The sequence below is a fragment of the Halichoeres trimaculatus genome, unplaced genomic scaffold (assembly GCF_033239565.1).
Source record: "Halichoeres trimaculatus isolate MK-OKI-2021-1 unplaced genomic scaffold, fHalTri1.1 fHalTri1_scaffold_4, whole genome shotgun sequence".
Taxonomy (NCBI): domain Eukaryota; kingdom Metazoa; phylum Chordata; class Actinopteri; order Labriformes; family Labridae; genus Halichoeres; species Halichoeres trimaculatus.
The window spans coordinates 26,563,553-26,580,682 of NW_027437182.1; the positions used below are offsets into that span (position 1 = coordinate 26,563,553).

The window sequence follows — 17,130 nt, forward strand, 5'->3', positions numbered from 1 at the left end:
CCTGATGTCAAAAACTGGTCAGAACATTGTGTAACATTAGATTAATGCACAAATGAATATTTGATTTTAGAAAAAGAAGAAGCCTGAAAAATGGGCTTAAATTGATTATAGAAAATACTGATTGGCTCCAGCCGTATTTCTCAAGACATTTATCCAGAGATGAAAGTCATCGTAGAATTAACTCATACCACTGAAGTGATAAGGTTATTCACCAAACACATAAATATAAAAGCTGATAACTAACAGACCACGGTAATAATTGACACTGACTTGACTTGAAAAAATGTCCATGTTTATTTCTTCACCTTTTTGCGAACAGAATTCAACTCAGAATGTTTTCTGAGGACTTAAATTAATAAAAACGGGAATTACAGAAAACATTAATAGTAAATAGAAAGGAAAACAAAATAGTTACATGTCTTACAGTAAAATGATGCTGAAACATTTTGCAGATTTTTTAAAACATCTCTAACAGCCTTGTTTTTCACATGTTGTGAATCTTTTAGGTATCACAAGAAAAAACAGAGTTTTAATAAGATTCCTCTTCACATAACTTAAGTGGACGTGTTGATCTCTTCCTAGCGCCAGGAAGGACATGGAAGAAGCAATATAAGGGCAACCCAAGCGACAATTTATTTTTTAATCAAATCATATGAGACTAAAATCAATCAGATGACAAAACACTGTCCAACTCTGTTTTCATACTGTACAGACTCTGATTCGAGCCCACTTGCATATGGAGGGAGATCAGTTGTCCTGGTTGTCACACATTCCTCTCAAAGATGTTTATTTTTAGCACACAGACATGATCCCCCCTTTATCTGGACCTGTGCAATTGTGACAGACTGAGAGATTGTATTACTGGGTTACTCAAGAAATCCAAACTACACTGCAGATTTTACACCAGACGGACCTTATCAATGGGAAACTACAAATCCAGACCGTCTCAGACGTGTACAGGTAACAGCTTTATTCTGACAGAGCCTGATTGTTTGAGTCTTAGAGGGAGAACAGCGTTTGCATTGAAGGAGGAATGCCTTGTGAGGTTGTTTTGATCCATGGGCAGCCATTACTCTTGAGCCCAAACAGACAAATTCAAGTCTTTGGTGAGTGACTGACAAGAAAACACAGTCAAGTTTAAAAACTGTACAATACCTAAAATATATTTTATATAAATTCAAAAAAAGGTTGAAACGTGCACATTTCTGCATGAGGTCAGTCATAGAGAGGATGTTAAGTTGTTCTGTTTAACACCGTGTGAAGATGAGTGGAAGAAGAAGGTGGGCGAGTCGTACTCTGTGATCATTGAGAAGTTGGAGGACGACCTGCAGCTCAAAGACAGTGAGCTCGTGGATCTGAAACTTGCTTTCAGGTGACTCAAATGTTTTGTCATTTAAAACTTTGAGATCCAGTTTTCCATACACCCTCTGTGCCTTCTCCGGTCTGCTGCTCACTTCTCTGTCGTTGGTCTTTGTGTGAATCAGCTCTGATGAAGCTTTTCAGAAGGTGAACCTGTGCTACCGAACAGAGAAGGGGCTGTCGCTGCTGCACCTCTGCTGCGTGTGTGGAGGTATGCATGACTACCAGGGTCTATTTATAACTCTCTGACAAAATGTGACAGTGGAGGGGAGGATTACACTGAGCAGGCTGACATTATTGTCAGAAGATGACCTTTGCTTTTCTCTGCTGTGGCTCACATAGGAGAATCTAGATTTAAAATAAACTGTGAAAAAAACACATACGCCTGCTTCTATAGCTCAGGTTTTCCATCTTCTAATGTTTGTGAAATTAACCACTAAATGCCAGTTTGGGAGAAATGTTTAACTAACACCTTATGACATTCTTGTGAACAGGCAACAAAGACCATATCCGCAGTCTGATGCTCAAAGGCCTTCGCCCCTCCAGACTGTCTAGGAATGGATTCACTGCACTTCACCTGGCTACTTACAAGGTGGAGAAAACTGGAAAATGTTAAATACAGATTGAGAATGTCAATCCATATCTAACATGTCACTAAAGGTCTAAGAGATTTCTAAGTTTTACCACATGGTGGAGTGCAAGTGCACATAAGACCAGCATGATTCAGCTGCCTGTCTGAGCTGCTTCATTGTGAAAGTAATTCAAATAAAAGTGTCAGTTGTGTTCAGGATGATGCTGAGTTGGTGACTGCTCTCCTCCATGGAGGCTCAGACGTGCAGCAGTTGGGTTATGGAGCTCTCACTGCCCTGCACGTGGCCACACTGGCTGGACACCATGAGGTGAGAGCTGAACCTATTCAGCAGTAACTGTAAGGAAAGTTTCTCACAGATTTGGAGTTTCTTCTGCCCATTCACTTCTTGTCTGTTTTTCTCTCAGGCAGCAGACATCCTCCTGCAGCATGGAGCTCATGTGAATGTTCAAGATGCTGTGTTTTTCACACCACTGCACATAGCTTCCTACAATGGCAATGAGCAGGTACATTACTCAGGTTAAGCAACCTCTGACTTTTAAAGGTCCCATATTGTGCAAAAATCACTTCATTAAGTCTTTACGGAAATTTGTGGGTCTTTGGCTTTCCTCCCAGCCCACAAAATGTGATATTTAGTGACCAAACCTGTACTTAGTAGTGCTTGTAAATGTAAAATCCTGACCTAAAATGAGCCGTTTGGATTTTGGGGATTTGCCGACGTCAGCGATTCCCTTTCTTGACCAATCAGGAGCAAGTTTGACCTGATTGGTCCACCGGAGCAGATACCTCCGAACCCCCTCCCCGCCCACTCCCCTCCCCGCTGCTGGATAAAAATCTGTAAACAGCCACATAGTTTCATGCACAAGCTTCCCATCTCGAAAGAAGACAAGACTAAGTGGCTAGAGTTCATTTATCAAGGAAATGTGCCAGATACACTCAGTAAAACTGTGCATGTGTGTGCTAGCCACTTCACGGCCGACTGCTTTTCCAACTTTGGACAGTACAACAGAGGGCTAGTGAATAGACTGGTGCTGAATCCAGGCGCATTACAAACCATACACCAACAAACCTCAGACCCTGGAAATGTGAGTATTTTAAATGCTGTGTGCTGTGGAGCAGATATAAGAGCTTTTCCTCAGTGTCCCCCCTGTCTCTGTGTTAGCTTCAGGATGCTAACTGTTGTTGCGGTTAGCCTGTTGTTTTAGCCTGTAATGTTACGGTAAACGAGCTTCGCTGTTTTCTAAACATTGAGCACTCAGAGCTCGTGGCGCTGCTCTCAGTGACGTGGAAGAGCGGGGCGGTATCAGCTGTGGCTCATTTACATATGAAGGTCACGCCCACTAAATCAGAGCGTTCTGAACAGAGGGGCTATGAGAGCCTGGAAACAATGCTGCTGTGCTTGATTTATTGGCTTTTTGGACCAAAACATGTTACCAACATTTCATGAAGACATCAATGATCCATATTAAACTGCAGAAAAGGAGTATAATATGGGACCTTTAAATGAAAAAGACCAAATTTACTCAGTTTAATGGTCAAAAGCTTGACAAATTCTCTGATATTTCTCTTTGACTCTCAGCTGACAAAGCTGCTGCTGAAGTTTGGTGCAGATGTAAATGCGAGTGGGGAGGTTGGTGACCGACCGCTTCACCTGTCTGCAGCCCGAGGTTTCCTTGGCATCATCAAACTGCTGATGGCAGAAGGAAGTAAAGCCAACGGTGAGACTACAGGAGTAAAATATGTGCAACATTTAGTTTCACACAGAATATTATAAAAGTTCAGATATTATTGCTGTACAATCATTATTTTAAAACCAACAGTGTATCACGTTATGGATCATACAGATTTATTTCTTAAAAAATCCTGAAATATGGCTCAATTCTGTAGATTTATCCAATAACGCCCACTGTGGACTTTTATGGTTCAATGACAAGATTTACTAAGAAAGGAGGAAAAAATGTTCAAATATTTCAGCCATAGTATGAAGCGACAGCATGGTTTTACGAATTTCTGTCACAAAGGGAAGATGGATTTTATTTTTTTCAGCAGAGAAAATCAGTAGGTTTGATAAATGATCTTTATTGATCTCAATGCACTATCTAGACTTTTAACTTACATTTGATTAAAGAACTATGATTAGTCTTTGAAAGTTTGTCACTTTTTTGGTGTTGTATTCAAGTTTCATTTATCTCTGGACTATAACTCCTTTCTGGGAAAAAAAAAAAACTTTAACAATGGCAGTATTATCACCATTTAAATTCACAACGTGTTTACGTCTTCAACATTTTTTGTTGAGATGATGTTAGGTTGAGGTCATGATGATTTCACCTCTGCTTCTGTCCTCAGTCAACGCCACCGACAATGAAGATCATGTCCCTCTGCACTTCTGCGCCCGCTTTGGTCATCACGAGATCGTCCGCTTCCTTCTGCAGGGCAACTTTGACTTGCAGCCTCACTCTGTTAACATCTATGGGGACACGCCGCTCCACCTGTCAGTGCTGCACTGTCACCTTCTGTTAGCGTTTGGTGTTTGACACAGAGTGTTCACCTGAAATTCATGCTGTTTTTCCATCAGAGCGTGCTATAATGGAAAGTTTGAAGTAGTGAAGGAGATCATACAGCTGTCTGGTGCAGAGAGTCTGTCACGGGAGAACATATTCAGTGAAACAGCACTCCACAGGTAAAGCTCACACTTTTCACCTTTTTGTAGTCACATGCAGAGCCTTGACATGTTGTTAAATCTAAATCCAGCACCTTCAACCTGTGTGAGGTGATAATGGGTGTGTCTTGTGTTACAGTGCGTGTACTTATGGTAAAGATCTTGAGATGGTCAAGTTCCTGTTGAGCCAGAATGCAATGAGCATCAACTGTCAGGGCCGAGACGGACACACAGGTGACCTCCTCAGGAGAAGCATTGTTGTTGTGTATTACAGCTGTGTGTGCTCATCAGTGTCTTCCTTATTTAGCTCTTCACAGTGCTTGTTTTCACGGCCACATCCGCCTGGTGCAGTTCCTCTTGGACAGTGGAGCAGACATGAACCTGGTAGCCTGTGACCCCAGCAGGTCCAGTGGGGAGAAGGATGAGCAGACATGTCTGATGTGGGCTTATGAGAAAGGTCTGTTCGTATGAAACATGCTGATCTGTGAAGATGAAGATGTGATCAAACCTCAGTGTTGCAGATCTTGTGTTTTTCTCCCTCAGGCCACGATGCAATAGTCACCTTACTGAAACACTACAAACGTCCAGATGACTCCCCCTGCAATGAGTACTCCCAGCCAGGAGGGGGTGAGTCATCCCTCTTCAAGATGATAGTCTGGATTTAAATCACACAAGCCCCCTCATTAATCTGCTGGAACATGTTGGCTCTCTTCCAGACGGCTCCTACGTTTCTGTCCCGTCTCCTCTGGGGAAGATCAAAAGCATGACTAAAGGTAGTGAAGTGGAATGAAGCACCGAGTTTTTCCCCACACTCCACATCACTGTCAGCTGTCATCACAGTGCACAGTTTGTTACAGAGCACAGGGACTTAGCTGCTGATGAAAATACTTTCCTGCTTTCTTTACAGGTGAAACAGGAAGTGATGTGATATTACTTCTTATCTGAAAGAGGGGGCGTTATGTTTCCCCATGTTGTAAACATAGAAATAAAATAACAGTGCTGGATGCTCATACTAAATGTCTCACGAGACTTGTAACTGTGAGGTCATTGAAAAAGCATCTCTTATTTTTTATGTTATTTTGGGGTTTTTTGTGCCTTTGATTGAACAGTAGACCGATATGGGATTTTTAGGGCTGATCCCTGATCCTGATACTGATACTGGGGGCAAAAAAAGCCGATATTCGATATATTGGCCGATATATATATATATATATATATATATATATATATATACACAAATTATAATAAAATGATCATATATTATCCTAATATTATCATATGATTCAAGACAGAGACAGAACACTATTAAATTAAAACAAGGAACTTTAATTCTAAAAATTTCAACATAAGAACTGTAGTGTAAACCAGTGATTAATAAGAACAATCCGTACACACAATAATAAATAAAGAAGTCAAAATGTAAACACACAATGAGCAACTTACACGAAGTTAAAACGCCGTATTATAGTCTTACATTAGATAATGGTGGACATGTGAATTAACAGTAGCATTTATCTCTGTTTATTTTGCAAAGGTGCAACTTGCATGATGTTAAACATTGTTACACACTCTTTAAAACTTACCTGAAAAAAACCTTGAATGCTCTCCTTGGCATGTCTTAACAGTGTGTTTTTCTCATGGAGCACTTAAGTGTAGAGTTACATTTTTTTTAATTGGCTACATTTTGGCCAATGTTGATTAATCGGTGACAAGCTATAATCGGACCGATTAATCAGTCCGGCTCTATTGGATAGTATAGAGGACAGTTGACAGAGCAGGAAACAGGGTGAGAGTGGGGGGATGTCATGTAGGAAAGAGGCCACAGGCTGGATTCAAACCCAGGCCACCTGCGCGTGGGGGAATCTCATGGAGCACAACCTAAACCATTAGGCCATCTGTGCTCCAGCATCTCCTAATTTTTTAATGACACATTGGAGGGGTGAGCCTCAACACCAAGGTCAATCGGTGGCTGTTTTCCAAACCACCTACTACATACTACATGTGGATGTAGTATGTGATGGGCACTATATACGACCTACCTCGTTTGCATGTAGTATGTAGTATGACTGTTCTGTTGGGTCTGTATACTACTCTGGTTTCCAGTTCCAGAAGCAGAGCTACGGATAATGTTTTTTTTTTTGTTTTTTTCTTTGAACGTACAAAACAATCAATAGGCAGATCTCAGCATTTCAGTTGTTTTATTGATCATATCACACAGTATCATCATCCTTGATTTCTAATCTGTTTACTAAAAGGAAATCTGAAAGGATTTTTTTATGTTTTACAGATGATGGAAAAACACTTCTATGTAATCCACATCTGGGTTAAAAATTGAATTAGTGTTTTATATGGGCTTTAAAGAATTGTAAGAGTAAACACCTCTTTTTCAAGTGGAAGTGACAAGATTTACTGATGTTTCTTTCACATCACTTCACTTCTATCTCACAAACTGTCTAGCATTAGTGTTGTTGTATTGTAGTTATAATACTGACTCATTCCAGTAGATGGCGGTAATTCACCAAAACTTGCCACCAGCATAGACACAGTGTTAGGACTGTGCATTGTGGGAAACAGTATGCCAGGTAGACTGGTCCGTTGCACACTTAGAAATTTCCCTCATCTTTTAGGACATCTTTCAGTATCCTGTAGATTTTGCAAGTTTTCCCATACTACCTACTACATACTGAATTACAGCCAAAATAGTAGGCACTGCTACACTACACTGCTAGTGTAGTATGCGGTTTGGAAAACAGCCTGTATCTCTGCTCCTGAGGCTCCCAGAGGGCTGGCCAATCAGAGGGAAGGGTTTTGGGGGAACAGGAGAGTTAAAGAAACAGCGGCTAAAATGAGGCATTTCAGATAGTTGAAAATCAGTAATTCTAATATAGAGAACCAAAATGACCACCATGTCTTGTGTCTGAGCTGTGATGCAGCAACCTGCAACAATCTACAGCTGTAGCTTTAGTAATTACTACTTCCATAATGCCACAGTGATGTTCCTTTTTGTGTGGTAATGATGATTTTGGAACACCTGTCAGCTGCTTGTTAAGAGTATAACATTCTGTATTTTCAGAGAAAGCTGAAGTCCTCCTGCTCAGAGCCAGCCTCCCTTCTCACTTCCACCTTCAGCTGTCTGAGCTGGAGTTTAATGAAATTATCGGATCAGGTAACACCTTTCTGGTTTCTGTTCAATCAATACTGCAGTGATGTGATTATCATACTGAGCACTGATTCTGTTTCACCCCCAGGCTCCTTCGGAAGAGTCTACAGAGGCAAATGCAGGAACAAAATTGTTGCCATCAAACGGTGAAGGCTACTTCACAATGTAACAAAACCAAAAAAAAAAAGATCAAATGTAGCATTTACAGTGTTAAATTGAAAACTGTTTCTTTCCCTCTGTTCTCTGTGTAGCTATAGAGCAAACACCTACTGCTCAAAGTCAGACGTGGACATGTTCTGCAGAGAGGTCTCCATCCTCTGTCGCCTCAATCATCCCTGCATTATCCAGTTTGTGGGGGCTTGTTTGGACGATCCCAGCCAGTTTGCCATCGTGACCCAGTACGTCTCTGGAGGCTCACTGTTCTCTCTGCTGCATGAGCAGAAGAGGTGAGGAAGACGGCTTTAAACACTGGAGCTAATAACGTTGTTTATTATCAGTAACAGCTGAGAGTCGACGCCTGGAGAAACACACGGGGTACTGAAGGAGCACAGAGCTCTCCTTTCTGTCAGCAGAAAATATTCAAAGAAATACACGAAGATAAGAATGTGATAACATAAATACATATTAAACATTAGTTGATAAATTCAAATACTCTGAGATCATTCAAGTTCCTTTACTTAAAATACTGCCTTTGATTTGTCCCACAAAGGGAACTTTACAGAATTACAGAAGCAATATATAAATATTATAAATTACAGTAAAATATTGCACATTAAAGCATTCAGTTTTTTTTTATTTTATCATAAGAGTAAAAAAATTATCATCATAAAATATCTAATTTGAATAATCAATTAAATGAATTTGACTATTTTGATGTTTTTTTTAAACTTTTTTTTTAAATGAAATGTTTAAGTTCACCGCATGAAATCTGCAGTTCCAATTCATTAATCATATCATTTATTATAGCGTTCACATCAGTAAAAATCTTAAGTCGTACATATGTTACATTACTTTATTGTTCCTATTATTTTTTTATCCAATCCATCGTGTTTATGAGAATAAAAGTAAAGGTATGTGTTCTTACTTATTTTTCTTTATGAGCTCATATACTCCTTTTATCTTGCTGCGCAACCATTTTGACAAACATTACACCATTTTATCCATCCTTTGTATCCATCCTATCACAATACCACACACTTGACCAGTTATACATGTGTAGATCTTTTATTTTTTTTATGCCACTTTTTATACCACAATTTATTCTGTCTTTACTATCGATTGGGAATTCAAGTTTACCTCTTCTGTGAACTGCTGTCATGAGTAAATCCCCCTGTAAAGGATCAATACAGCATGTCTTATCTTATTCTGTTTCTTACACTCATTACACTCATTACAGTGATTAAATTCTGGTGTTAAGGTGTAAAAGAAGTCCCAGCTACCTTAAGAAGTTACCAAGTGATTTACAAAGACATGTTTGCACAGCACAGCCGACTGTTTCAGCTCTCATTATCCTCTTTGGTTGCTTCCTTTCACCGATCCCTTGGCCGGGATCATCATTGATCCAGATGAAGTGTTCCGCTAACTGTGTGGCCAGGTGCTGTCTTTATAGACTGCCCTATTGATCTGTGTAAAGTGCTGTGTGTGATTGGCAGGGACCATTGATCTGCCACTAAGTGGCTCCTGCTTTAATGATGTGTCAATGGACAGGCTGATCGACCTGCAGTCCAAGCTCATCATCGCCATCGATGTGGCCAAGGGCATGGAGTACCTGCACAACCTCACCCAGCCCATCATCCACAGGGACCTCAACAGGTGGGCGCCACACTGTGTGATGATGGCAGCAGTGCAGAGTATTAAACAGTAGATAAAGGACTTTACAATAACCAACTGTTTTCTTTTCCTGACTTGTGTGTTTCCTGCAGCCACAACATCCTGCTGTATGAGGATGGACATGCAGTGGTGGCTGATTTTGGTGGTAGGAGATGTTTTGTTGCCTTGACCCGCTGTAAAAAATTTAAAAGAAATTTTGTTTTATCTAATAGTCTGAGATGAAGTGACAAAGGATGTTTTTGGATATAAGATTATATTCATAAAGTGTCTATAAGCGTGTGATACTCTTCATTTTCCCCGTCTGTTAGGGGTAAATATATCATGATACAAAAAGGAAATACTCTTTTAAAACTTGAAGTATTTCATAACTTTTTTGAATTCATAATTTTTTGAATGAAAAATAAATTTTGTGTTTATCAGTTTAGTCAAATTTTGCTGTTGAGCCTAGGTGGGAGTGGTGTGATCAGAGCTAATTGTGGCTAATGTTTAATAAGTGAAGCAGACTTTGAATTGATCACCAAGTCAGTTTACCTCTTTTTTGGTGCTTCTTAATACATCCCTCCTTTTACCAATTTTAATTCCACTTATGCAGATGCTCAGGAAATAAACTAAGTGAACTGAAAATCATATTCCTTTGATTTCATTTCTGTCACTTGAGACGAAGACATAGCAGTTATCTGTGGATATCCATTGGTTGACCGTTTTATGCCTTTCTCCTCCACAGAATCTAGATTCCTTCAATCTGTGGATGAGGACAACATGACCAAGCAGCCAGGGGTCAGTGTTTCAGTGTTTTTCTTCTTTTAATCACGATAAAGATAAAAACCTTTGGAACTATTTTTCTTCTGTAGCCAGAAATGCTCGCACCATCTGCAGCATCCACTGAAATGAATCAAAGCATTTTACATCATGATTCAAGTGGATGCTCTTATTTTTGCAGGACTTAAAGCCAGAGCTTCTGCTGGCACCTGCCATCAATTACAGACAAGAAAATCTGCCTTCATGCAGAATTTGTCTCATTGTGCTGAATCGACACTTCTCAGAGTGCTTGGCCTGCAGTTTGGTGTTAAGTGTGTTACACCTCACGGGAACTGCCTGTTGTGGAGATGTTCTTGCCCTTGCTGGGACACAGAGTTTATGTCAGTAATTGGGCCTCATGCGTGTGTCTACACATGTGTGTGAAAACACACAAACAAAAACATTTCCAAGTCTATAAAATTCTGTTTAAATTGATTGCTTTACAGTGTGTTCATACATGAGTGTGTCCTATGTGTGTGTTTGTGTAGAACCTACGCTGGATGGCTCCTGAAGTCTTCACCCAGTGTACTCGCTACTCAGTGAAGGCCGACATGTTCAGCTACGCACTCTGTCTGTGGGAGCTGCTCACCGGAGAAATTCCCTTCGCTCACTTGAAACCTGGTATTTCTTAACGTCAGCTTTGGGTTTGATGGTGGATATGAAAACTTACACTGACACAGAGAACATGACTGTAGAAAAGTTTAGGTGTAAATGATTAAATACAGATGGTCTGCCTCCATTAAGCTGCTTCAGGTTACTGGCACTGTACACGGTGACCGATTTTGGCACTTAACTTACAAAACAGCACATTTTACAGGAACTATAATGTTTGATTTTCTCATCTAACGTCTTCTTTTTAAGATTAAGACTAGTTGTTGACCACTGTGTTCTAGGAAAATTGGAGTAACTCAAAACAGCTTTAAGCCCAGCTTTTGGTCATTCATGTAAATTCTTTATGATCTCTCTCTTCAGCCGCTGCAGCAGCAGACATGGCCTACCATCACGTCCGGCCTCCCATAGGCTACTCCATCCCCAAACCAATCTCTGCTCTCCTGATGAGAGGCTGGTACGCCTGCCCTGAGGTAAATCATCCAATTTGAACAATTTGAATTCAAAGCACTAACGCTGAGTCAGCTGCAAGCATGTTCATCAGTAATGAACGTGACCTGCGTGTCCCCAGGTGATGCATTACTGCACAGCTGTTTACATTTAGGAGCAAACCTGACCTACATCATGGTCCCTGAGTGCTGTGCTGGGCATGTTGTTTCTCGTTAAGACACAGTATAACACAGCAGAGCTTGCTGCTGTCCCTCCCTCTGTGGTAATTCTGCTTCAAGTTTTGGAGAAGGTCACCAACCTGATGCATCCTGACCATATCCTGACTCACAAGAGCACCATCATAATTTAATAAAAACATGCATCATTGTGTGTGTATATATTTTTATATATTTTCTATTTTTTCTATTTTTAAGGCAGGGAATAAATATAGTAGAATAAAATAGAAATGTGCTGCACTGTTTTCAGGATTTCAACTCCAAAATGTATTTATGAATATCCTGCTAATTAAAATTAGCACATTTATAATCATATGATCTTTAACCTCTGTGAAATAGCAGTGGAGCAGTTTTACATCAGACATAGAAAATAATTTCAGTCTAATAATCTGTGAACAAAAAAGCAAGAGAAAGTATTATCAAACATCAAAAGAAGATGAAAGTGAAAGTCTCTCCCTTGATTTTGATTTTATGGTTTTATTGTGTTGCATTCCTGTGTTGGTCTAACGTATTGAAGCAGTGCACAGACAGACCTTGGCCTCTCTCTGAGGATGTGATGTATAATTGAACAGCTCCAGGTTGGCGCTGGTAGTTCTTTTAAAGTGAGCCAAGAGATCTGAGGAGTGTTTTTAAAGCAGAGTTCAACCTGCTTTACGAGTAACACTAAGACTAAAATAAACAACATCATACAAGAAGAATTAAAGTGTGTGTCTTTGTTGAATGTGTCAGATGCATTCAATTATTCAGCACAGATGCAGAAATTAATGGGTATAATTTTCTCTGCCCTGATCCAGGACAGGCCTGAGTTCTCTGAGGTGGTGTCCAATCTGGAGGAATGCTTGTGCAATGTGGAGGTAAACCTAATCTGTAGTTTTCAATGTCACCTTGTTTCACACTGCAGTGCATGAGTTATGAACGGTGTGTTTGTTGCTTCTGTGGCAGCTGATGTCTCCAGCCTCCAGTAACAGCAGCGGCTCCCTGTCACCCTCCTCCTCCTCGGACTGTCTGCTTGGGCGAGGAGGACCCGGCCGGAGCCATGTGGCTGCACTGCGCTCACGATTCGAGCTCGAGTATGCTCTGAACACTCGAGCCTACGCCTTCTGGAGTCAAAGGTAAAAGAGCACAAACTGCTCCATGGACAGGTGAAGGTGGAAGGGGGTGAGAATTTTTTACAACACAGAGGGCAGATTTTACCCCATAGCACAGGCGGTTGTTCTATTCTGGATAAGGCTTTTTATTCATTTATTAGCAACCATCTACTTTATTTTTTTTTGATTGGCAAACTTAAGAACAGCCTTAAGGGTGTTACTTTCAAAATAAGTATTACATGACCGGCCGTTTACACGACAACGGTTTTAGGGTGAAACGCAAAAGTTTTGTTGCGTTTCACCCTTGCGGTCAAGCGGAAACGGCATTTCGGCCGCCCTATAACGCTAACGTTTGAAAACGGCCTCCGGAGTGGGATTTTTCTCAAACGCTACCGACAATGTTACCGTGTAAACAGTGGAAACGGTGACGTCACATTCCGCCTCGCGCGCGCAAACAACAGGACAACAGTACCGTTGTTACGATCGTCGCGAACTACCGTGTTGTGCTTGTGCTGCTCAATCTACCGTAACTGCTGACTGTCTTGATGCATAATGTGCATCTGTTGCTCCACTTTTTTAATTTAGTATACCCCATAGACTGTATTCTCGGCTCAACTTTACTTCGGTGGAGATCTCCCAAAAGCTGCTTCCGGACGAGTCAGTTATAGCACCACCTACAGGCCTGGCATGCTTACTACAACGTTTCTGTGTAAACGCAGTTTTTTTTCCACTGCGTTTTCAAATTAAACGTTGTCCTGTAAACGGGGACCACATAGTTATGACTGGTGTTATACAGCTTTTCCCTTTAAGTTACAGATGTTTTGACTTTCCACCTTAAAAGAGATGAGCATTCGTGGAAATTAAGGAGAAAGCAATTTATTTAAGAAATCACGCAAATATTGCTCATTGCATGTCTTAAGGACATTGAGACAGAATTTCATCCACACGACATTAAACTCTCATCTCGTCATGTTATCTGATTGGTATACAGAAAAAAGGAGATATTTCCTCACAAATCAGGATTGCACTGGAAAAAATTGAAATCTTATCAAGTGTTTTTGTCTTATTTTCTGTTGAAAATGTCTTTTTAGACCTAGTATGAGCCACATGTACGTGACTAGTCCAGAAAAAAAGGCGTTATTTCAAGTTATTTAAAGACAAAAATGAGGTCTGAACTGCTTCTAACAATTAAAAAAAAAATCTGTCCATGAAACAAGAGAAGTTACTTGTATTAAGAATTTTTCTACTTCCAAGCCAATTTTTTAGGAATTTTTTCTTGTTCCATTGGCAGATTTTTTTTTTTTTTTTTACTTGTTACAAGCAATTTGGACCTTATTTGTCTTTAAATAACTCAAAGCATGACATTTTTCTGGACTAAACAATTGAATGTGGCTCAAATCAAGAATAAGGAGACAATTTTTACTTAAAATAAGTCAAAAACACTTGATAAGATTTTAGTTATGATAAAGTGTAAAGAAGTTCTTGAGGGGAACATTCTGTTTGTCTTGACTTTGGCGCCCTCCTGTGGACAGAGTAATACCACTCACCCCTATCCTGTTAGAATTTTCATCCAGAGTGTTTCAACAACCATGTCTCACTCACTAAGAGCATTAGCTGTGGAAAAAGAAAAAGAAAAAGAAACATTTTTCTTCACTCTGCTGTAAATCCTCTAGTCCGATCGCAATGACCTGTTCAAACTTTGTGCATGACAGTCGGCTTTCCTTGACAAAGGACTCAGGGATACCTCAGTAAAAACTGAATAGGGTTTAGTGGATAAACTGTGTGCAGTGCTATTTGAAAATATTTGTAAGTTTAAGACAACAGTGAAGCAGCAGAAGTGGACGGCCTGTCTCCAAGGAGCTTGTTGATGGGCACATACAGTGACACAGACCCTCCTGGAATCAGTTATAGGCTTTAGAAATGACAACATAGAAATCTCAACTCTGAAACAAATGGTCTTGTTTGCTCTTTCATGTTATAAAGATGTTGATTTCCATCTGTTTCATGACCAGTTAAAACTACTTTCTACAGCTTCAGAGAGACTTATTTCTGTAAAAGGACTGTTCATTTAACATATTGAAATAAATATTTTTGTTTTGTACCAAGGGAGGCTCAGTTAAATGTTTTGGGTTCAAACTGACCTGATCTAATTTGACGATTACTGCAACAGTTAAGAGTGGGGTTGCTTGGATACCAAACAGGAAACAAAGGAAAGAAAACCCAATAAAACATGCATGGCATTCTGAACGGGGAGGAAGGTCTCCATTAGATCCCTGGCTTCAAGCCTGTGCACTGAGTGTGACTCAGTGTGTTTGAGTGTGTGTGTGTGTGAAACAGGGATCATAGCTTGGTAACAGTCTCTATGAAACCTGTTGTGGGACGTCAGGTTGTGGCAACGTCTTTCCAGGAACTCTTTGCTTTAGAAATAGCACAACAAATGTTTACGTCTGGAAAAGCTATATTTTTCTAAGTATAATAAATCTCTCTTGGACAGTATGCATCAGACCCTGTCTGACAACTTTTAAACAACTAAGATAAACTAGAAAGACATTTCTGTCCTCTCACAAAGTGGTAATGAAGTGTGCATCGAAGCGGTCATTAATTTTGTATACAGTCCCCCTGCACAGAAAGTGAGAGCAGCGGGTATTATGTGGGACATTACATATTGAATTTCCTCTGCTTCTATCTGGACTCCATCTCATCCGTCTCTCTCCATGTAAACAAAGCAGTGTGTTTCTTCTCTGGTCTTGTTCAGCAGTGGGTCAGACTTGGGCTTGATGATATGTTTTTAATTTTTCAGTGAGCGCCGACGAGCATCCGGAGGCCTTTCACTGGAAGAGCTCAGACGGAATATGCAGTTTTCCCCTATCGACAGAAATGGTTTGTTTGCAAAAGTGAACACTGGAAGAACACAGTGACAGCATTTGACTGTTTTTAGTTTTAAGACGGTTCACCAAAAATTCATACACAGTAATATTCTATATGAGGAAACTTAGGATCATCAGATTTTATTCTGTGGATAGTTTCTTTCAGATTCAGTCTGTTTTTGTTTATTGTAGTTTACACTTAATTTCATTTCAATTTAAAATTTTTAATTTATTGGCATAATAAAAAAAAGAAGTTGTGTAAGATAATCCACAAAAAATAATCTACAACAAAGAATTTATTCATGTTATACACAGTATAATTTTTTAATTATTCTTAAGAATCAGTTTTCTTTGTAATGGGGGAAATTCAGTCATTATAGTTGATTTGCCCAATATATACAGTTTATGAGTAAAGTCATGAGACAAAAATTAGACATGAGAAATAACTAAGACTTAGAACAAGTATAAAGAAAATCAGAGTATTTACAAATGATCTATAATCAAATCAGCCCAGAAAATTGAAGAAAGAGACATTATGCACAAATGCAAAGTACAGAGAGGATGAGCTGTTTCAGTTTGGCTCAGTGAAAGAAAGTTTCATCACTGCAGGCCAATCTCTGTTAAGTATCAGCCAGTCATTGTGGGCTAGAGGTAGAAGAACTTTTGATTTTTGGAGACAAAACAACTGATGTTTGAACTTTATGTTCATTTTTTCTTAGTAATGATCAAACACTAGAATAGCTGATTTCCTTTTAAACAGCTGTGCATTTTATTTTTTCCTGAAACAATATTTCCAACAGCCATCACATCTGTATTTGTTAGGGTCTATTTTCAGCAGTGGATGAACACACATTTGTTTAAAGTTTGTTGTTCTTGCAGTGGGACGATAAGCAAGTCAAAATAATCTGCATTGTCATGTTAAGCTGGATCAGTTCATTATTATTTTGTGTCTTTTCATAGAATTAATTCAGTATCTGATTAACACAGAAGTTAAACAGCATCAGTGGTATTGGTGTGTAATGATTACTATCATTTTGCACACAAAGTGGTCATAATGCAGAAGTCACTGCTTTGTGTCCCTTTCAGGTTACGTGTCTGATCCCATGAGCACGATGAGATTCTGCTCTTCGTTCAGCAGCAGTGGCAGCTTCGAGGACAGCAACTAAACCTCAGCGAGGATCCTAACCTGTTTTATTATTGTTACCTTTAGGATTTAGATAGTCAGGTGTCTTTCTGTCTAAAGTTGATTTTAGAAGTAGTATATCATAGTAACTAAGCTTAACTGAGTTGACTCTAAGTTTAGAATATTAGACTTAATGTAAGCTTGGTATAAGTGTGTTATTGTGGCTTTGACATCTTGTAAATACTGTTCATGTGACAAACAATCTTATCTTCATGTACATGGTTTAAATAAATAAGGATGCTTTGAAAATCTAAGTCAACATGTGTATTTTAATTGTGTTATTCATCCATAACAGGTTTCATTCAGACTTAAAGAAAATTGCA

At 39.5% G+C, this 17,130-nt stretch overlaps 1 protein-coding gene across 1 annotated transcript; it reads left to right on the forward strand.

The window, feature by feature from the left end:
- The first annotated feature begins 920 nt into the window (after positions 1–920).
- tnni3k (TNNI3 interacting kinase) lies at positions 921–16,813 on the forward strand. The gene is made up of 25 exons (XM_074669027.1): positions 921–960; positions 1,264–1,372; positions 1,485–1,570; positions 1,854–1,951; positions 2,148–2,258; positions 2,356–2,454; positions 3,528–3,666; positions 4,295–4,439; positions 4,524–4,628; positions 4,747–4,841; positions 4,915–5,064; positions 5,151–5,234; positions 5,324–5,380; positions 7,681–7,773; positions 7,856–7,913; positions 8,019–8,213; positions 9,475–9,579; positions 9,690–9,742; positions 10,322–10,374; positions 10,884–11,016; positions 11,368–11,477; positions 12,464–12,523; positions 12,612–12,781; positions 15,558–15,637; positions 16,711–16,813. Exons 1-25 carry the CDS (start codon positions 921–923, stop codon positions 16,788–16,790), a joined length of 2,508 nt encoding a protein of 835 aa, XP_074525128.1. The 3' UTR covers positions 16,791–16,813.
- Positions 16,814–17,130: the final 317 nt, after the last annotated feature.